Source organism: Rhipicephalus sanguineus, chromosome 2 (genome assembly GCF_013339695.2).
Source record: "Rhipicephalus sanguineus isolate Rsan-2018 chromosome 2, BIME_Rsan_1.4, whole genome shotgun sequence".
NCBI classification, from domain to species: domain Eukaryota; kingdom Metazoa; phylum Arthropoda; class Arachnida; order Ixodida; family Ixodidae; genus Rhipicephalus; species Rhipicephalus sanguineus.
The window spans coordinates 98,609,665-98,632,833 of NC_051177.1; the positions used below are offsets into that span (position 1 = coordinate 98,609,665).

At 49.5% G+C, this 23,169-nt stretch overlaps 1 protein-coding gene across 2 annotated transcripts in view; it reads right to left on the bottom strand.

Annotated features, from left to right (window-relative positions):
- LOC119383451 (uncharacterized) overlaps positions 1 to 21,533 on the bottom strand; it is an 83,198-nt gene extending 61,665 nt beyond the window's left edge. The window contains exons 1-3 of one of the 2 annotated variants that reach the window (XM_037651583.2): positions 21,462 to 21,533; positions 20,352 to 20,367; positions 16,197 to 16,335 (exon numbers count right to left, since the gene is read on the bottom strand). In XM_037651583.2, the coding sequence (XP_037507511.1) occupies positions 16,197 to 16,335; positions 20,352 to 20,367; positions 21,462 to 21,500 (194 nt within the window). In that variant the 5' untranslated portion in view covers positions 21,501 to 21,533. Of the gene's footprint in view, positions 1 to 16,196; positions 16,336 to 19,521; positions 19,574 to 20,351; positions 20,368 to 21,461 lie in introns of those variants that run through there. The other variant, XM_049412515.1, reaches the window with a different exon arrangement.
- Positions 21,534 to 23,169: the final 1,636 nt, after the last annotated feature.

Sequence of the window (23,169 nt, forward strand, 5' to 3'; positions counted from 1 at the left end):
GACGGCGGGATTGACGGCAACGATACACAGCGACGACAGTCACGACGGAGCGCAGACTCGTAGACACTCACGAGCACGAGGGGCGTGCTCTCTGAGAAGAGGCGAAGAGGACGACCCATTACAGCGTTCTAATGCTTCTCTACAATATATATATATACGGTAGGAGACGCGTCGTTTTGTGCCATGGATGTTGTTGGCAAGCACAGTCGTCGACCAGACCGGAGCTCCAGGGGTGACCGTTAGAGCAAGAGGACGTGGGAATCACAGCACCTCCACCACTTGTGAGACGACGTCAGGTACGACGGAACGATTGTTGTATTTACAGCAAGGGCACGCGAACCAAAAACCGAACACCGGCGATCCAACACGATGATGATGATCACGATGATTTGTATGCACAAAAGAAGATGATGACCGACACAGTCAGCGCTCACACTATTTTCCCCCTTCACGAAAGCGGTCAGCAAGACGTCCATTTTGTAAGGGTACGAATGCCGGATATAGGGCTTCAGGCGAGACACATGGGTGGTATCGGTACCGCGACGGCGGCGGTCCGAAGCCGAACTAACAGGAGCGACGCGATAATTCACCGCAGGCGTTCGTTCAAGCACGGTGTAAGGGCCCAGGTATCTGTGAACGAATTTTTCACAGAGCCCCGGTGTGCGAACAGGTGTCCAGAGGAGCACTTCGTCGCCTGGGTGGAATGACACAACTCTACGTGTCTCATCACAACGAACTTTCCTCTTGGCCTGAATGGCAGAGGTGTTGGCGCGGGCAATTTCACGGCAGCGGTGCGACGCGGGCAGCGAACTCTTCTGTAGAAACAGATGGGGCGTGCAGGGCGCCAAGGAGCGGAGTGCTGTTGTGCTGGTGTCTTGGCTGCCATCGCGGCCAAGTGGTCGTATACGACGTCCGCAGGTGCAGGTGGAGTTGGTACCGGAGGCCGTGATAGAACTTCGGCATATGAAGGCGCATGGAAAGCCGCAGGAGACGGGGCACGTGCGACGCTCGTCATTAACGCCAGTTCATCCTTGATGCTGTCCCGCAGATTAGAAGGAGGAGAGCAGACGCATGAAGTAGCTGGGCTGCCAGGAACAATGCTGTGAAGTTCCTCTCTCACGATGGTGCGGATGAGGGCGCGCAGTTTGTGTTCTCCAGTAAGGCGAGAGTCACAGGAGGCGTGTGGAAGTCGCATTGAGTGGAGTGCGTCCAGGCGTTGGCACGTCGTAATGATGTCCTGAACCGAAGTTGGGTTCTGGATGACAAGAGCATTGAAGGCGATAGAGTTGATGCCTTTCAGTACATGACGAATGCGATCGGCCTCGGGCATATCACTTTGGGCACGGCGGCAGAGAGCCAGAACGTCTTCAATGTACGACGTATACGATTCGTCGGGTCCCTGGATGCGAGTAGCGAGCTTCTGTTTCGCTACCTCAGAGCGTCCTGCAGACGTGCCGAAGATCTGACGCAGCTGCACCGTGAATGCTGACCAATCAGGAAAGTCGCTTTCGTGGTTATGATACCACGTCTTCGCGACCTCCTTGAGGTAAAAGGGAACATAGCGCAGCTTGTTGCCTCGTCCCAATAATTACAAGCACTGGTTCTGTCGTAGTTGTCCAGCCATTCTTCTAGGTCCTCACCGCGAAGGCCGGAAAATACTGGAGGGTCTCGCTGCGATGTACTCACGGTGTAGCGAGGCCCAGCAGGCTGAGCGGGCGCGGCAGGGACGGTAGGAGATGCGTCGTTTTGTGCCATGGATGTTGTTGGCAAGCACAGTCGTCGACCAGACCGGAGCTCCAGGGGTGACCGGTAGAGCAAGAGGACGTGGGAATCACAGCACCTCCACCACTTGTGAGACGACGTCAGGTACGACGGAACGATTGTTGTATTTACAGCAAGGGCGCGCGAGCCAAAAACGGAAAACCGGCGATCCAACACGATGATGATGATCACGATGATTTGTATACACAAGTGAAGATGATGACCGACACAGTCAGCGCTCACACTATATATATTATAAAGAGGTTTATTAGCGGCGACGATACTCGACAGCGACAGTCAAGGCGGGGGCCGACTCTGCGCGAGCTGCACTCTGTCCGAAGAGGGCAACCCACTAGAAGGGGCCGGGGAGGACGACCCACTTCAGAGTTCCACTAAGCTTCGCTACAATTACTCCGGGTGCGAAAAGGGAGCCGCCTGGCGACCTAACAACTTGTCACAATGAGCGGATCATGGTACACCTTGAGGCGCTCCACGTTTACAATGTCGCGCCCTCGACGGCGCATGTCCGAGGATGGATCTATTGGTTCGATCAGGTAGTTTACAGGGAATGTGCGTTCAACAACACGGTAGGGGCCTTCGTATTTGGGCAGTAGTTTTGAAGAGAGGCCAGGTGCAGTGGTAGGGATCGAGAGCCATACGAGCGCTCCAGGGAGGAACGTCGGCTCAGAAGTGATTCTGTCACCGCTAATGCTCCTCTGCCGCTCTTGGTCCTGCGTAGTGAAGGTCTTGGCAAGGTCGCGACATTCTTCAGCAAGTCGGGCGGTAGCAGAAATCGGCGCACACTCAGACCGATCCGGCTTGTATGGAAGGATTGTGTCGATTGTGTGCGAGGGGTGCCTGCCATACAATAAGAAAAAGGGAGAAAAACCAGTGGTGCTCTGAGCGGCGGTATTGTATGCGTAGGTGACGAACGGCAGAATGGCATCCCAGTTGGTGTGATCGGCGGCTACGTATATGGAGAGCATGTCGCCGAGCGTTCGGTTAAATCGTTCAGTTAGGCCATTCGTCTGCGGGTGGTACGCAGTAGTTTTGCGGTGAACAACGTTGCACTCTTTTAGAATGGCTTCGACGACTTCCGACAAGAAGACACGGCCTCGATCGCTGAGCAGCTCCTGGGGTGGACCGTGACGTAGCATGAATCGGTGGAGCAGGAAGGAGGCTACATCGCGCGCTGTAGCCGCTGGGAGGGCGGCAGTTTCGGCGTATCGCGTGAGGTGGTCTACAGCGACGATGGCCCAGCGGTTACCAGCAGACGTCAGAGGAAGTGGTCCATACAAATCGATGCCAACACGCCCAAATGGCCGGTCAGGGCAAGGTAGAGGTTGCAGACCTGCCGGCGACAGGTGCGTTGAAGTTTTGCGGCGCTGACAATCGATGCAGGAGCGAACGAACTTCTGCACGTAGCGGTACATCCCTCGCCAAAAGTACCGTTGGCGGATGCGGTGGTAAGTTTTCGATACCCCAGAATGCGCACACTGCGGATCAGCGTGGAGCGATTCGCATATGTCAGAACGCAGACTTCGGGGTATTACTAGTAGCCACTGGCGGCCGTCGCCGCTGTAATTGCGTCGGTGGAGGAGGTCGTCGCGAACGGCGAAATGGTGCGCTTGACGACGCAACGCGCGAGTGGATGGTGTTGCCGATGGATCAGTCAGCAAGTCTATCAGTGAGGCAATCCAGCGATCCTTGCGCTGCTCGGTAGCGATTGTCTGAATGTCGATGGAAGAAACGGCAAGGGGAGACACTGAGCTGTGGGCATTGTCGTCAGGCAAGGGAGAGCGCGACAGGGCGTCGGCGTCAGCATGCTGGCGTCCGTTGCGGTACAGTACGCGGATGTCGTAGTCTTGCAGGCGGAGTGCCCAACGGGCGAGACGGCCTGAGGGATCTTTCAATGACGACAACGAGCACAGCGCATGATGGTCGGTGACGACATCAAATGGGCGACCATACAAATAAGGTCGGAACTTCGTAAGGGCCCAGATGATTGCCAGGCATTCTTTCTCCGTGACGGTGTAATTGGTTTCGGCTTTAGTAAGCGTGCGACTTGCATATGCCACGACATATTCCGGGAACCCAGGTTTGCGCTGAGCAAGGACAGCGCCGAGGCCAACACCGCTGGCGTCCGTGTGTACCTCTGTGGGGGCCGTAGGGTCGTAGTGGCGTAGTATCGGAGGAGACGTCAACAAATGACGGAGCTTCGCGAAAGCGGCGTCGCACTCTGACGACCACGTATTGAGAGGCCCGTTGCTGCCAAGGAGCTTTGTCAGCGGCGATATGATAGTCGCGAAGTTTCGTATGAAGCGACGAAAGTAGGAACATAGTCCTACAAAACTACGCAGTTCTTTGACGGACGTAGGTTTGGGGTACTCTGTCACGGCCCGAAGCTTGGCCGTATCGGGGAGAATTCCGTCCTTGGACACGACGTAGCCTAGTATTGTCAGCTGCCGTGCTGCAAATCGGCACTTCTTTAGGTTGAGTTGTAGCCCGGCGTCGCTCAAACGCGTCAAAACATGCCGCAGGCGTTGAAGATGCGTGGAGAAGTCCGGGGCGAAAACGACGACGTCGTCGAGGTAGCACAGGCACGTGTGCCATTTCAAGTTGCGCAGAACGGTATCCATCATGCGCTCAAAGGTCGCGGGCGCATTGCACAGCCCAAACGGCATGACGTTAAACTCGTACAAGCCGTCGGGTGTGACAAACGCTGTCTTCGGTCGAGCGGCATCAGCCATGGGGACTTGCCAGTAACCTGATCGCAAATCGAGCGATGAAAAAAACGCCAGGCCTGCGCTGAAACCGCAGCACAGTCACAGCGAAAGCTGGAAGAGCGGCGTTTCTAGAGCCCGTTAAGCTCTCTTGGGGCTACAATACAAGTACAGTAGAAAGGTACCCACTATGCCATAAATCACAATTTTTGTGAAGTTGGGAAGCACCTACTAAGCCATTGTTCGTCATTCTGCCGATAAGCGAGGCACCAGCTACACGTCTGTAAGGCATTATGTGCACTTTGTTGACGCGACGACTGATGACGATGAAGAATTATGGCTCAGCCCTTTGTAATGGGTTGGAATATTTAAACGGCCCACCACTTATGTAATTTGCATTGGGTGACTCCCGATCGCTATTTCCCTCTTTCGTCATGCTGTATAACATACGTTGATGTGGGAGAGAGACGTGGCGGGGGGGGGGGGGGGGCGAAGCACTTTACTGAGACCCCGAGAAAATAGATCATGCTCTTATGGGCTTCCTTGGCAACCAATACAAGTGCACTTGCGAGGAACCCACTACGCTGTAAATCATTGTAATTTTACTGAGACCCCGAGGAAGTGGATCATGCGCTTATGGGCTTCCTTGGCAACCAATACAAGTGCACTTGCGAGGAACCCACTACGCTATAAATCATTGTAATTTTGGAGAAGTAGGGCAGCAGGCACTGTGCCATTTTTCGTCATTCTACGGAGGGCGTTGGCACCTGCTAAACGCATGAAGGCATTATGCGCACTTTGTTCATGCTCTGCCTGATGACGATGAAGAATTATGGCAGAGCCCTTCGTAATGGGTTCGAAGCATTCAACAACCTACTCGTTGCGCAATTCGCACTGTGTGACGCCTGGTTACAGAATTCGCGTTGTGCGACGCTTGTTGCTTAGTTTACTCTTCTACCGCTCTATATTGCATGTGCTAATGTGGTTCCTTCCCGACATGAAGCCTGTATAGAACCTTTTTTCAAAGCAGTTTCAAGCACCGGCATGGCTCAGCGGTTGAATACTGGGCTCCCACGCAGAGGGCCCAGGTTCGAACCTCGTTCCATCCTGGAATTTTTTTCTTATTTAGTTTTTTTTCTTATTTCGAGCGATACTGGTTACGGACACCGGCGGCGGCGGCGGCGGCGGTGGCGGCGGCGGCGGCGGCGGCGGCGGCGGCGGCGGCGGCGGCGGACAACTACGGCGCCAAAAACGGCCGGTGAAATGATCTCATAACAGCTTTCGCTGTAAAAATTCTGCTCCTTGCAGGCTGTCAATGGCGTCGTCTATTCGAGGTAGGGGATAAACGTCCTTACGGGTAATCTTATTGAGTCGTCGGTAGTCCACACAGAACCGCACAGAGCCGTCCTTCTTCGCAACGAGAACGACAGGAGAAGCACACGGGCTGTTGGAGGGTCGAATAACATCGCGGCGAAGCATGTCTTCGACTTGCTCGTTAATTACACGACGCTCTAATGGCGATACGCGATATGGACGTTGCCGCAGCGGTGGTTGGGTGCCAGTGTCGATGTGATGCGTGACAGCAGACGTGCGGCCGAGAGAAGTTTGCGCGACATCGAACGAAGAACGAAATTCTTCCAACAGGCATAGAAGCTGGGAGCGCTCGACCGACGTAAGGTTGTCAGCAATCGAGGAACGAAATACATCAGCGGATGACGAATCAGATGTGGAAACAGCACTGAGCGTACGGGAGCTGGCGCAGTGCGTGTCACCCGGTGCGTCCATAACTTGTGCGTCTTCGAGGGGTTCCGCTCTGCCGAGACATTCCCCTCGCACCAACGTAACCATGAACGGGGATGGGTTGGTCACAAAAATATCCGTTTCGCCCTGAGTGATTTCCACGGTCGCAAATGGCACCAGCAAGCCTTTCCTAGTGAAAACGCGGTCACATGGAGAAAGAAGTGCAACGGCGGCGCGGGGACCGGTGCAATAGACGGGCACAGCCGTTGACGAATTTGCAGGAAGTGTGATGTCGTCTTTGACGAATACCTTGGTCGCAGCAGATGAACTGTCTGCCGGCGTCAAATGTGAGAATGGTGAAAGCTCTAATTCGGCTGGTGCGCAATGAATGACGGCGTCGTGGCGGGCAAGAAAATCCCATCCCAGGATGACGTCGTGAGAGCATGAAGAAATTATGGTGAATTCGACGGCGTACAGAGCATCCTGAATGATGACACGGGCTGTGCATACTGCCGTCGGGTGAATACTTTGGGCGCTGGCTGTACGGAGGGAGAGCCCGGAAAGTGGCGTCGTCACTTTTCGTAGCAGGCGGCTTAGTTTAGCGTCCATAACGGATACGGCGGCTCCAGTATCGATAAGCGCAGATGCGCGAACACCGTCCACAAAAACGCCTATCACGTTCGATGGGCTTCGCTGAGGGCTTTCGCAGTTCGATAGCGTCGCAGCCCTTGCCTCGTGGACTGCGACGACTAGTTTTCCTGGTCGCGTGGGACCGAACGTGGCCGCATCGGTGACAGCGAGCGGCGTCGTGGTGACGGTGAACGGCGGGTAGGTGCAGGTGGGCGAGACGTCGGCGACGGAGGCGTAGGTGGGTCGTAATACGGGCGGTTCGACTGGATGGTGGCAGGAGACGCGTCTCTAGGCGGCTGCACGCGATTGCAATAGCGCGCCACGTGGCCGGCGTAACCGCATGCGAAGCATATGGGGCGGTTGTCAGGTGTGCGCCATCGGTTCCCTGGGGCACGGCCCGTCCATGGTGCAGGACGGGATTGACGGGGCGGCAACTGATAGTACTGCATGGTGGGCTGCAGTCGTGGCCTGTGCGTGACGTCGGCGTAGGCTACCGGTACATCCGCTTCGAAAGAGTTAGGTCGAGCGGAGGCTTCAGCGTAAATGTGTGGGGCAGCCGTAGCGATTGATGGGGGCGGTCTTGCGACAACTTGGGCGTAACTCAAAGGTGCAGGAGCCGGATGGTGCTGGTGGTACTCGGGCATGACCTCCGCGATTTCCTGCTCAATTGCTCGACGGAGGGGAGGCAGAAGGGTGGTCGATGGCTGTTGAGCGTACCTAGGGCGAGCAAAGTCCAGCAGAGAGAACTGGCGCGCGATTTCCTCGCGCACGAAGGTCTTGATCTCTGCGAGCAACGCGGAGTGGTCGGGTATGGTCGACAAGCCAGCGAGCTCGGCGTCGCGTGATGGAGAGCGACGGGTCATCGATCGCTGCCGGCGCAGCTCCTCATAGCTTTGGCAGAGCGTTATGACCTCTGCCACTGTGCTGGGGTTCTTGGCGAGCAGCATGGTGAAGGCGTCGTCATCGATGCCTTTCATGATGTGCCGGATCTTGTCAGAATCGGACATGGTGGCGTCGGCTTTCTTACAGAAATCGAGGACGTCTTCAATGTAACTGGTGAATGATTCACCGGCCTGCTGAGCGCGTTCACGTAAGCGTTGTTCGGCCTGCAGCTTACGAACGGCAGGGCGGCCAAACACGTTGATAATGGCGGTCTTGAAGTCGGACCACGTCGTAAAATCGGATGCGTGGTTGTTGTACCACAGGCCCGCCACACCCGCGACGTAGAAAACCAGGTTAGTCAATTTTCCGGCCTCGTCCCATTTATTGGGGACACTCACGTGCTCGTAAATGGCGAGCCAGTCCTCCACGTCGGTACCATCGGCGCCAGTGAAGACGGGAGGGTCGCGAATACGAGGGACACCGGGACATGTCGGTGCGGGCGGGGTCGTTTGCTGGGAGGCGTCTTGAGGCATGGTAGGCGGTAGGGTACGGGATCGAAGAGCCAGGGGCATCGAATGAGGGCCGAAGTTGTTGTGAAGGCTCAGCACTCTCCACCAAATTATAAAGAGGTTTATTAGCGGCGACGATACTCGACAGCGACAGTCAAGGCGGGGGCCGACTCTGCGCGAGCTGCACTCTGTCCGAAGAGGGCAACCCACTAGAAGGGGCCGGGGAGGACGACCCACTTCAGTTCCAATAAGCTTCGCTACAATATATATATATATATATATATATATATATATATATATATATATATATATATATATATATATATATATATATATATATATATATATATATATATATGTATATATATACGGTAGAAAAACAGGTCGACAAACGTGCGAAACACAAGTTTTACTAACGTTTCGGCAGGAGGGCCTGCCTTCGTCAGAGTGAATTCGTCCAGGGGTGACCGGTAGAGCAAGAGGACGTGGGAATCACAGCACCTCCACCACTTGTGAGACGACGTATATATATATATATATATATATATACGGTGCATCACGGTGGCGACGGGCCAAAACCAGCCGAGACTGTCCATATAATTGCTGTCGCAATAAAACGAGGGAAACGCAGATAAAGAAGTCGAAAGAGAGAGGCAGAAACAGACACAAAAATAGATAGAAGAAAAGAGAGAATAGCTAAAAAGAGAAAAAAGACAGAGAGAGAGAAAAAGGCAGAAAGAAAGACGAAGCGAGAAACAGAGAGAAAGAAAGAAAGAAAGAAAGAAAGAAAGAAAGAAAGGAAAATGAGGAGAGACATGGCGGGCTGCCCAGCTCCGCAATACCTTCAGGCTTGGCACCACTAGTGTGAGGCAGCCTTAATTTTTAAAGAGGATAGTCTTTCTTGGGGAACTTAAACGCAGAAACTTTGGTCTGTCTCTTTGTCTGTCTGCCACCCGATTCAGCCACCCGGCCAAAGTTGAACCACTTGCTTACTGCCCACCCAGCTTGAACTGGTACGGCTGTTCATACTTGTGAACGTTGTCAATCAAAAAGTAAATATTACTCATATCTGAGGCGCAACATCCCTAGGTAAGTATTAGATGGTGTGTTCCTTTAATAGAAAATACATAAATACCTAATTCTAAAGACCCTAGTTTCTTAAGCTGCGCTGAAAATGCGGCTGCGCTGAAAGTGCGACGCGCCGATGAAAGCCTTCTGCCACGGAGGAAGGAAAGAACTTTCCTCCTTCGTGCCCTCTGCACAAGCTCGTTTCCCGACGTATTGCCAGATAGCGCCCACATCTCACGCAGCGTAAAGTCACTGTAACGGGAAAAGTACCGCGTTCGTTTTCTTTTCGCCGCCGCGCCCTTTCGGCGGCTTCACCACATGAATGGTCCACCTCACTCGCCTCGCTAGTGTCTCCCGGCCGCCGACGCATGGTGCTTTGAAGAGCGATTGTTTTTGCCACAGAAAAGCGTGCAGGAACATTACGACATCCCGTATCGTTTTGACACTTCATTGCAAACCTGTCGAGGCATCGAGGAAGGCCTGAGTGCTGCGCTTTTGGGCGGAGCAACCGGCGGGAAACTGTCCATGCCTCTTTTGCTATTCCCAGCGGGAAAAATGATGCCAGGCGGCGGGCTGTGTGGCTGTACAGAATACGGCGGGAAAATTTTGTTCCCGCGACTGATACCCGCCTATGTGAGGCAAGCGTTTCATTGAGAATTCGCAAATGTTGCATCGGGGAATGTCTGCGTCTCCGCCACACTAGTGCAGCTTGTTTCGCGTGGTTGCCGCAGAAGGTTCATGCACAATAACATTGCCAGGCAGCTCTTAATTATGTTTGGCGTAAAATTGACGCCTTTGGGCTCACAGTGCATCATGAAAAGTGACTGCTACAGATTGGTATTGCCTGACGTGACCGTATGAGGAACATAAATAACAGGTGGTACTATGAAAATAATGGCACGCATGTGATGTAAGGCATGATTTACATGCCCTGCTCATGGTGCACCCGCGGCCGGTTCGCTGGCTTGATATGCACCAAGACTGGTAGCGTGTGACGTGACTATATAATTCGGCAGATCCCACGCATTGTGGGAATCAATCTAATGCGAAGCAGCCAGCAAAGAGCTGCATATATCGCCTTGTACGTCTTTGAGGTAGATGAAGTCATTCATGTCGTGAGATCTAGTTCACTATATATCACATGTTTGTCATGTATGCACGCATGTAGAATCTGGTATATACAACGCATGACCTGTAATTTATGTTCGTCAAGCACCCATGTCACGCCATACTAAATTTCGTATACATCCAGTTAAAGGGCCCCTCACCAGGCCACATAGCAAATTTTAGTTAGACGCTGGAAGTTGTGTGCCGAATAAAGAGCAGTATGCCGTCAAGAATTTTTCAAATCGGTTCATTACGAGCTGAGAAAAACAATAATTTGTAGCGGCGCGAAACCATAATGCGAAAAGGCGAGTTTCAAACCCTTGCCACTCGCCCCGTGTAGCCTTCGCAAGCCAAATCCCTTCCCTGCTCTCTTCACTTGACACGTACGCATGAACACGTCATGCGCATGCATGATTACGTGCGCATGACGTGCCCGAGCCAGCCGGAGCACGCGAGCGGCGTTGCACGGCCGCTACCTTTTTTTTTTTTTTATGTAGCGGCCGTGGGCGTTTTGTCGGCGTTCTCTGCGGTGTACTGCCTGTTTCTGCGGGACGGGCCTGAAAGTTGAGACATTTGTACGGGCACGACAGTGGCGGTATCATGAGCCATTGCCGCATTAACGTTTACTTAGACACGGTAGAATAAACTAGCATAATGAGTGCTCGAGCGCACCAGAACATTACTTTCGTTTCCAGGGCTGGCGTCTGCTCGATGCGCTAACCGCGGGGACACGAACGCATGGGAAAGGGAGGCACATTAGCCCCGCATCTCGCTACAATTCACGAAAAAAAAAATGAAAAAGACGCACACATTCCCTTTGTGTGTCTCATTATTTCTCTCAAGATTAATCTATTCAAGCAACAAATTCCACAAACTACACATGTCGTGTCAAATAATTATCGCAGCGTCACGTGCTACTGTTGGCGACGTTAGAGCGGGAGAGTATTTCGGCCGCGCGTTAAAAAAGTCACGTGGTACACAGAGCTGCCTTGCCTTGGCTGCTCCGCGCGCGGCGCGGCGGTCGCGCTTGCCTAGACGACGAAGACGCGGCCGCGGCGGCACTCCGACCGTCGTTGGGTTCTGCGTATAGTTCTGCGGCAGTGCCATGTTTCCTTTTGATTACAAAGTATTCAGTGGGCATTGCGATGAAGCAGTGACTGCATGAGCTGCACGTCACAGCGCACAAATGCAACATTCAAGGGTAAAATTTAGCACAGCTTCACCGACTTGGCGTCGCGAAGACTGATGAAACTGCGGAGCTGGTGCCTAATTCCTTGGCTTTGGGGTGCGTTTTTTACTAAGTACTATTTTAGCTGTCGATACAGCGATGATAATATGACGCCGCTAAACGGTCCGTGAGCTCCTGCTTTGGCCACTCGCAAGTCAGGATCGGATTCCCTTCGTTGCTGGGCGGCCGACGTCTCTCTTCCCGACGAGTTTTGTCGTGCAGTTGCGGCGACACGCCTCTCTCACTCAAAACTCGGGGTCGGCCCGTCATCGTTGGGCCCATGTGCTCTAGCGAATTCCCATCATATTTCCCGCCGCGCCGCGTCTTCTCCAGAAGACAGAACCTTGTTCGTACTCGCCATACTCGTCGCCGAACGTCGTAATGCTCTGCGCCGACAGTGCACGCTTTTGTACTGCTTTGTTCACTCAGAATTTATACTTGCAGCAACAACGAAATGAAACAATGTTAGTGCTGTTAAATCAAGGTGTGCGGCCTAGAGGTAGGGGGCACTCTTGTAAGCTCAGCGCGAGCAGTCCGGCCGCATTAGAATTAACACCACAATTAAAGCACGATATGCAACACGTACGAACTGACGGTCGGATGTCAACAAGCATGCACGCTAGCAATAAACAAAGATAATGATGTGGGTCTATCCTGGCCTCTCCTAACTCCATCGCACAGTAGTCAGGGAACACCAAGCCCAGCTTTTTACTCTGCCGAAATAACATAACACTACCGCAGAAGGGGAGCGCATACTATCGATACGATGGCCGGAGCCACCGCGTCTACGCGTCTCCGTCTCGCCGGTCTCGCTCGCCTGGCAACGGCCAGACCCCCGCCAGAGGGCCGCACCGGCCGCACTTTTTTAACGCGCGGCCGAAATACTCTCCCCGTTAGAGCACAGACGTCTATGTAGAGGAGCGACGTCACAGCACTACCATCTACGTAGGGCCATTTTCTCATGTACGTCATCCCCTCATTCTCTAAAGCGCGCGCCCGCGAGAGGAAGGGCAAGCAGCGTTCACCTTGAAATTTGACCCATTTCCGCGGCGCGTAGCGTTGCAAATTTTGGCAGACGTGATCGTGAACGCCCAGTGTATGCATTGCGCTCGTTAGCTAAAAATTGTCAAACCTGGTGAGGGGCTCTTTAACAAAACTTCCGGAAGCGCACAAAGAGAGTGTAATGTAAACCATGCCATACATGTCATGCATGTCATGATTTTCACGTTACCACCTGTAATTCATGTTCGTCATGGTCACCTGGCGCCATACCAATTTTGGTGTATATCAAGCTAGCGAACCGGCCGTGAGCGCACCATGAGCGTGGCAAGTAAATGATGCTGTACATGACATGTAAGTCATGATTTCAATGTTACCACCTGTCACTAACGTTCGTCATACAGAAATATCTCGTCATATCAACTGTGGTATATATGCATTTCATTCAACGACCGCGAGCTCCCCGAGACCATCTCATGTAAATCATGTTTTACATGGCATGCCTGCCATGATTTGCATGTTATGACCAGTAACTTATGCTCGTCATACACTCTTCTCACGCCATATCAATTTTGTTGTGCATCAAGCTAGCGAAGCGCCCGCGAGCGCACAATGAGTTTGGCATGTAAATCATGCCGTACATGTCATTATTTTTATGTTACCACCTGTAGTTTATATTCGTAATACAGTGATGTTATGCCATACCAAATTTTGTATACCCCGACTGCTGACCCGAAGGTCGCGGGATTGAATCCCGGCCACGGCGGCTGCATTTTCGATGGAGGCGGAAATGTTTGAGGCCCGTGTACTTAGATTTAGGTGCACGTTAAAGAACCCCAGGTGGTCGAAATTTCCGGAGCCCTCCACTAAGGCGTCTCTCATAATCGTATCGTGGTTTTGGGACGATAAACCCCACATATTATTATTAAATTTGGTATACATCCCATTAACCAGGAGCGCACATAGAGTGACGGTATGCTTCATTCGGGGCTGCTAAAGCGCACGCAATGCGTAAAACATGCGTTATTCCGCGTGAAATCAACACCGCGCCGCCGCAGGTTCGGCCGCGCTGGACCAAATATGGCGGCGGGCAGGACGGTCGCGGTACTTTTTCCGTTCCAGTGACTTTAAAGCAGCGTAGAGTTACTGCATATGCTACCTTTAGGTAACAGAGTTGCGCATCTGTCTTCCAAACGCCGCTAGCAACCATGCGTTGCGGAGACGCTGACGCTGGGGGCAACTTTTGTATTTCTCGATGGCGTCGCTGCAGCGAACTGGATTGACACTAATTATTCACATTAAAGTTAATCACCGGTCTTCGACACGACAGACATGTCGCCCGGTGACCCGGTAGGCATATCGTCTCCAAAAAAATTACAGCATATCCACGGGTGAATGATGAAGAGCTTGGGCGCAGCTCCTGAAGCAATCATGGTCTCGGGATTCGCTTCTCGTTGAGCCCGTTTCGCAGCGGCGTCCTTGGCGCGCACCGTCACGGGATCCGCCTGGCTGCCGCCAAGCGAGCGCCCGCCGCTGCGCATCGTCCATGCTCCGCCAACGATCCGACACGTACGGCGACGATCCAGGAGAATGAGAGAGGCGCTCGCTCCCCGCACATCCCCGCGCAGCCCGCGCAGCAGCCAGTCGGAGAGCAGCGGCACTTCCAGCGCCATCTAGTGTCGATTCACACAAGCGCCATATTGCACACAATTCTATTGGACCAACGCCATCTAGGAAATGAGACGAGAAATGGTGATGACGACACAGATTGTGTACAGCGCCATCTAGAATATCGTCCCTGAACTGCAGTTTGTATGTACTTCTATGAGACAGCGCCATCTATTGCATCATACGGGAGATCCGTTTACGCCGGACAACGGAGACGTGACAAGGTTAGACTAAGAGGAGCTACGCCCCTAAAATGGAGTGAGTCTTCGCGACATAGCCATGGTTGCTAGCCAGACCTGTGCGCAACTCTGCTACCCAGAGGTAGCATATACAGTAACTCTAACGCAGCGCTCCTCTATCGTGTTTCGACGACATTTGCAACGAAGCACGCAGATGCGTGGTCAATGTTTTTAATTATCTTTAGCAATACTGTTTACATGTATAAAAGGAAGGAGTGAACGGAATTGTTGACATTTTACGTGCCAAAACCGAAGTGTGATTATGTGGCACGCCTTTTGGGGGACTCCGGATTAATTTTGACCACCTGGGTTTCGTTAACGTGCACCTAAACCTGGGTAAAGGGGTGTTCTTCGCATTTACCCCCAACGAAATGCCACCACCGTGGCCGGGAATCGACACCCTGCGTGCTAAGCCACCACGGCGAGTCATTAATAAAACGACGACCATCACAAACTTTTTGGCGAATGTATACCAATTGCAGAGTGTTCGGTGAATTGCGGACTTGACACTATTTGAACAGATCGAGTGCGTTTAAATAAGTAGTTGACAAGACAAGAATATACAAAACAAGAATATCATACTCTGTGTACACACAGCCTGCAAGAAAACATCTATGAAAACTTTCGGAGTGTTCGCTTCGCTGAAAAGAGAGTAAACTGAGAGATTAAGTGCTTCGATGGCAAAAGTCTGGCAGTGATACATGAAGAAATCTGCGGGCACCATACAGCGCATACTATTGTCACCAAATTATTTTGGTTATACAACGATTGTAGCAAAGGAACTGTGTACACTAGCTAGTAGTAGTCATGAACTTTTTATTGAAGGCACTCCTTTAAAAGCGAGCAATGGAGTGTCTTCGAAGGGCGCGCAGGACTGTAAACGAGGCCCGTAGCCAGGGGGGGGGGGGGCACTTCGGGGGGGGGGGCAAGGGGGGCCCGCCCCCCCCCCCCGAAATTTTTATGATACATGGTGTTTTGCCGAAAATAAATAAGGGAAATAGGCGTTTTTCTCAAATAGTCAAGACTTTGAGGCAAGTGCCCCCCCACTCCCCCCCCCCCCCCTAAAGAAATTCCTGGCTACGGGCCTGCTGTAAACATTAGCTCAACGTTGCCAAGAAAGTTTCTGACTCACACTTCCTTTTGGGTTGCAACACGGTATTGACGAAAGCGTACTAGGGGGATTCTTAAATTTTGACTTTAAGAGTGGAACGCGATAGCGTTACCCTTCGCTCCGCCTTTGTAGCGAAGTCCCTCCTACGTGTCTCTAAGGCAATACGCGCACCCGCAAGCGTTATTGATGCTGCTGCTGCTGCTGCTGCTGCTGCTGCTGCTGCTGCTGCTGCTGCTGCTGCTGCTGCTGCTGCTGCTGCTGCTGATGATGATGATGATGATAAATTACGGCTGAGGCCTCTGTAATGGGTAGCCAGATTTGAGCTACCCGCACATTAGGCAATTCACGTAGCGTGATGCCTGGTGCAATTCTGTGATTTTTGTCACGACATATTGTATGTCTTAACGTGACTTTTCGTCCGGCAGGAAAGGCAGAGGGTCGATAAGACGCGCATGCTGCTTCGTGCGTTCCTCAGCATGCAATATACTCTTATAGACTAAGCATGTAATTCTTAAAAACAATGCTACTTACACATTCCAAGGGTGGGTCCGATTGATCCAATACTCGTAGTCAGCACCAAGGCCCCAGCTGCTTATGTTTGCACCCTTATTAATCAATCGTTTAATGTAGTGATCCGCTTCTTCTGTCAGGTTTACCCGCGTCCACCTGGCTGATCGGAAAATAGACATGAAAAAAATGAGCCGCTAGAACATTATCACATGATCATTTACAGGAAAGTGGAAGTTGCGCCCACGTTATTGAATTACTAAAATACTAGAGTTCGATGAACCAATATTATTGCTTGCTCAGAAGAGAAAATGGGCTAGTTGGCACGGAAGTATGGTAAATAAGGAGGGAGAACAAACGGGACACAAGCGTAGGCACAAACAGACAAGACGACGCGATACTGACAACTAAAACTTTGTAATTGCAATAGCAATTATATGGACACTCCAGTCGCCATGAGGTTCCGTGTAAAGTCCCAATCGATAACATCACCCCACGCGTCGTATGTCCTACGAGTGAAAGCGCGTGGGGTCAGCTGACAACCCTGCTCCAACGGTGAGGAAACGCGCAGGCCGTGCTTTGTCGCGCGAAATTCCCCGCGCGTACGTGGTCGCGCGCGCCGTCTCTTGACAAGGATTAGCAGATGGCCTATACATTTGTACGTCCTGTCTTCTCGCCCCTTTTCATTGAAGAGACAGACAGCGCGAAGGGTAGATACGCTCGCTGCAGCGGCCGCGTTTCCTTACACCCGCGTTTTGTTTAGTTACGCCATACCTGGTGCTAAAGAAGTTCGCTGCTAGCCTTACGTCGCATAACATCCGTATTTGTTGCCATCACAATAATTCCTTAGTCCTTTCGGCAAAACTGCGACTGTTTTTCGAAAGTTGGCAACTTCTAAAATCCGACATGTCTTGCGTCATTAAAGAAGGAGATAAATGGAAGGAAAAACAACCAGAAAGTTATTTTTTTCTAATACCTAGAATGTACCCCGAAAATAACATTTGTCGCACAGCTAAGTTCAGTCACAGAACATAAAATTCTTGCTTTTTTTGTGTGGTCTTTACCTGCTTATTTCATGACGTAATTCATGTCGGGTAACAAAGGTTTCAAACTTTACAAATAAACTTTGATTCTTCTGTAACGCGTCGTCGTGTATGCTTCTGCCTTCGCTGCTGTCCCATTACTTCGCGATCCCTATTTACTATTGCCTGATTACGAGGACTGCTGCTTTGGAGGACTGTAGATTTCTTGTGACAACCAGAGATTTTTAACGTGTACACCCAGTATGCAGTAAGCAAACGTTTTCGCATGATACAAAGTTCATGCGGTTGCTGCTGCCCCACTCAAAAACCGATCTTCCACTTAGCTGCGCGACGCCACAGTCACTGAGTTATCGCGGTACGTCTGTATCCTTGTTGAGCGATAGACATGTCACAGCATGAGTTTATAACATATTTTACACGTTTCCACATTGCTGATAGTCCTGCTCTTCCAATTATTTGTTCACTGTGTATTTTCATTGTACGACTTTCTCCAACAATTGGGTAAATAAGGAATAAATAAGTGAGTAAACAAATAAATCAATAACCAATCAATAACGCAATATGACGTCAAGAAATGTGACTCTATAACAGATTTTTCATAAGGTCGCAGGTGTTATGGAGCAGAAAAACCACCCTGCGATTCAGTTGCACGCCACTCCTAGTGAACACAGTAGGCTATAAGCAGCTTTAGAACAGAAGCAGAATACGTATATGAGTTAATTGTAAAATGTTGTGTGGATTTAATGGTACCGTAGAGCTCGAAGGTTGCGCTCTACTCATACTTCTTTTTATATAGACCTTTTTTTTGTGGGCGCCGCCATATTACCTAGCGGGCAACGCCAACTCTGGTCTGGCAACCCACTGGCATGTGCGAAGCTCCGTGTTTCTATGGAAGGTATACATACGGCTGCAGTTGCAGTCGGTTTTTTTTCGTTCTAGCGCGCTGAATTTTGATGCGGTCTACGTAGTAAATGAATCTTTGAGACGTCCTGAATTGGTTTGATCCGTTCAGGGTCAACAGGGTCAGTGATGTTAATATACGGCGGCGCGAACGTCTCGCAAGTGGTCGATGCCATATATTTTCGGCGCTATCTGTTGGAAAACCACGCAAATATTTTCGACTCGTTCTAGCAGGGCAAGCAAGTGCCGCCACTCTCGGGGGATACAATGATTTTTTTTCTTGGGTCTGCAATTGTTTCGTTTGTATTTTTCATTCACGGTGTGTTTATGCTGTCGTACCGACTACCGCTTGTACATGCGGTCGTGCGTGAGCACGCAGTCTCAATTTCGTGGCGCGGACCCCATGTGTTTGTTGCTCGGAAACAGTTGCCTATCTTGTTTCTCAACTTTTTAAGTGACCGCTTATTACTCGCTCGTTTATCGCCCACCGGTGTGGACTAAGTTAGAGATGTTTACAGGGATGTGCTGGTACATAAAGATGATGATGATGTTTACACGCCGGCACGCTGCTGAAATGCCGGCGCGCTTCTTTTTCGTTTAAGAGTCGTGATGTTTGCTTGGATTTCGGCGGCGATAAGATGAAAATGGTTAGAGAGTTTCTTTTGCCGGTGAGGCACCAAGCGCGCCAGGGCTCGAGCCTTTGATCGGCATCGGAGGTGATTCACGTTTTTTTTTTTTTAGCTTCATCTACCAGATGTACTGTTATTGCAAAATTCTTGCTGTCGTTCCCAAAGCTAAGCAGCAAAACTGGCAGTTCAAGAAACACTTGACAAGCGTAACAACGTGGTTTTTGTATCGCACTTAGAAGAGAATCAACTATGTTGTCTATATTGCACGACTTGTCGGACACAGTTCTTAACCACGTAAAAATTTTTCTTCCTGTGGTAGTTGTTCTACACACGAAGTGACAGAACTCCTTTTTTTTTTACTATTCGGCTTTCATATGGCTCATCGCATACGATACACACCGCTGTCTTACGGAAGTTGTAACCTCACGACAAAGATCGTGCCACACCCTTTTCTTGTAGTGTTCAGTGAATGTTCGGATTTTACAAGGCTGCTACGGAGAATAAATTAAATGTATGATGCCGGTTACCCCGCTGCGAAGTGAGGGATTTCTCGTCCGCTCTAATACCGGTATATATCAACTGCAGCGATCACCGTGTTGAGCCGAGCTACGAAGCTAATTGTTAGACCAAACACATCATATTAAAATATAATTTTAAAACGAAGCGAAAACAACTCAGGTGGCTACTCGTGTGGTACTTAGATGCTTTGCACTTAACCGGACAGGGCCGTACTTGACCGCTTATGTTTGTTCGCAAATCTGGCCATATCCGATTTACATTTGAGTGCGTGCAACACTGGGAATTCCGGACACATTGCTGCACTTGCCGATTTAGAACATGTAACGTAACATAAACTATATACCTTGAAGAGTCCGCAACCGCAAACACTCCGCGTTTAATGATGCACGTCACATACTTATTCAGACAGTAGTTTCCTTTTTGCTAAAGTTGTTAGAACAACTGAAAACGGCCCAGTGGTTTTCCGTTCACCTTTCGCTGGCTGACATCGCAATAAAAGAGTACAATATCCGCAAGTCGAACTAAAACGCGCAAAAATCATTCGACAACGCCACTCATTCTAGCACCAGCACACACAGCCCAGCCGTCGTGCACGAGCCAGAAAGGAGGTAGCCGCTGGTTGCCAGACCGGTCCTCCTCGCCCGATGCAACCGTTTATAGGGCTATACTCCTATACTTACGTGAGCACGGACGAACAAAAAAAAATTGAGGCAGCAATATACAATGAAACCGACATAAGGCCGAGACTATCGCGACATGGTTTTGTTGACTATGCTGGAACGCATAATTATATGCGTGAGCGACTATGGTGTAGTTGGGATTATTCTGATAAAGTGATTGCCTTACGCGTGGATGGCTCGTTTTTCACACGACTAATGTCAGAAATGCTTTTGAAAGTACAGTCGCCCGCAAAGTGTCTTTGCCAACAAGATGCGTATATTCCCTCTCATAGATGTGCAGGACCAATTCATCTTAACCACTGTAAACCCTAGGTGAATTGAGATAATTTCATTACTACGATGGTCCATGATATTTACAAAAATTTTAGTAATATATTTTGGTAATAAACTTTAGGATGTTTGTCTTACCTTCACTCTCAAAAACCTGCAAAATTAAAGTGAGCAAGATTACAAAACAACTTCCTTGAATTGAAAAGTAATTGAAATTTTTTTGTATCTTTAAGGGGTATGACAATATAAGTGCCTTTAATTTGTTTAGGACACACTTTAGCCCTACTCCATTTCAGTGAAAAATCTTCCACTCGGTTTCCAGTTGTGCTTGCTGGTTCTGCATTAAGACGACTACTGTTGCGCATAGGACGGGACAAAGGAAAGAACACAATGACACACACAGAGCTCTGTGTGTGTGTCAACGTGTTCTTTCTTTTGTCCCATCATATGCGCAACACTGCTCGTGTTTCACTCGAACCATGGTTATTAAATACACCAGAAATCACCCTGAAATTGTGCACGACAGCTTATGCCATCCGAATAACTTGTTTCATAAGCAGATATGAACGAAGGTAACATTTTCAATTTCCCAACATGTCAAGGCTTTTTTTTTTATTTCCACTCGAATACTAAAGAAATCTCACAGAAAATTTTAGTAAGAGCATGCAAATATTGTGTTGTTCAAGGAGCGCAAGAACTGCACACTAGAGTAACTTCCCCCTTCTCACCGTACGCACAGGCGATGGTGGTTAATATGCAACGCAAGTAGACTGGTAAACTATAAACATGCCACTGCCGAGTCACAGAAAACAGCTGTGATGCAAGTAATCGCATAGATTGGTCATCCTCTGGTTGCTTTTGGTTGCTTTTAAGCAGCCTCTGAATAAAAACAAAAGTGTGCAGTTTATCCCGTAAAGCGAAGTAGAGTGGCGATGGCTTGCACAACACAACTTCTATAGTGCTCTTCTGCAATCGTGTACCGTATGCGTTGTGTGCTTAACGACAGGTGTCACAAATGAACTTCGTGAACGTTCAATGTATGGAGACTAGTGTGCGGTATGCATGAGTGCGCGGCATGCCTGAGCAAGGAATAATCTGAGCAATCTGCAGCCGGTGCCCATCTAAAACAATCGTCACCTCGCAGATATCGAGGTACGTAAAAAATATTCTAAATACTGCTCTTTCAGAAAAGCACACTTACTGGCTGCAGATATTTAAAAGTTTAAAATTTCCGTTTACTTTACTTACCAGAAAAAGGAGTACGGATAATTTTATCGTAATTCTCATATTCAGGAATGATGGGCGACGTCGTGAAGGTTCCTAGGTATAAGTAGAAGAATGGTAAGTGACTTTGGTGTAGAATAGAGCATTTTTACACCTTATACTTGCCCCTCAGTCATTCTTTCTTTGGAGTGTCGCATTTCGATGCGCATGGCATGAGCTGGGACCAACTAGCAAATCAAAATTTTCAATACTTGCACTAGCAATTCCTTTTCTTTGATGCAGACTTGAACAGATGCTATGCTTTTATGGTTATTAATATGTTGGTGCGTTTCCCAAGTTTGATAGCCTTGTACATGACTCGGTGATAAAGCTATTACAATTGCACATTTTTAGCAGTTTGACTTGCCCAAACGTTCTTGAGCTAAACTCGTGCCTAGTGAAGCCTATTAACCTGATTTCAAAATATCGAATACAAATTTTAATTTCACGAGTATTCCTGAATGCTGTCGAGCCTACTGCGCTAATCTAGCAATCGTATGAACTGATCTGCATAAACGCACGTAGTCATCTTTCACAGTGAATGCGCTACTCTTACTACGTGGGACTAGTAATAAGTGGCACACTTCAGTAGCGATGGCCTCTATAGCGCAGAGACGTACATTTATTGCTGGCAAAATTTGTACAGTCTACCATGTAATAAGATGCTGCCATGCCTTTCTACGAGCAATAACCAAAAGAATGGAAACTCAGTTAGTGCGTATGCGCTAAGCATACGCCTAAACAACGTGACTGAACAGAACACACGAACGAAGAAGAGAGACGTGCACCAAGCGCGTGATGTGTGTCTCCCTTCTTCGTCCTTGCGTTCTCTTAACTAGCGCGTTACTTAAGATTATGCCCAAAGACAGAAAACTGTCAAGAATACTCCTTTGACGTGCGCTGCGGTTACTTCTAAGGAAATATGATTGATTTCGGATTTATGGACTACCAAGTTGATGATGGCTTAATCGCAGTAACTGCATGATTCTGTATTAGGCTGCTGTTTTTATAAAAACTATTACGAAAAACTGCAGATCATGGACCGACAAGTCGCTTCTTCTCTTGTTTTACAGTAGAATAATATTTATCCGACAGGAAATAAAGAGATCGAAATCATTTTTGCGTTCTTAAGACATTAGCTTGGCTACGTAACATGAAAATACATTCAGCACAGACATACCCTGTATCATAAGCAAGGATAACACACTCTCGTGCAGGAATTTATACTCTCTATATAACCTCTGACAACTAATGGAAGAATTCTCTCTGAATATATTTAAAGGTAAACACTATTCTGCAGCATATCTTCTAAATGTCAGCCAAGTGTAGCGAAACTTTTTTTTTGTCTCATGACATTCTAGCTCGACACACGCGTGATACACGTGATACATATGGGGCAGCGAATTGTATTTCTCAAAGTTTAATGTAGCAAACTTTCTTCAGTATTGAAATCATATTGCTGCTCCCACATCAGTCGATATTCCTGACAACGTTCTCGAAAGCTACGGAACAAAGCTTTGCATTGTAGAATGTTGGCACTGAAATTCCTTTCTCGAACCTTCACACCTGATGACATGTGCTGATCACGTCCTCACAAAGAGATACAGTCTTTAGGAGAGTTCATCGCCATCTCTGGGACATTGCCAAGCGGGCGATGAAAGATAATATTAGATTGATTTGTTCCTAAATTAAC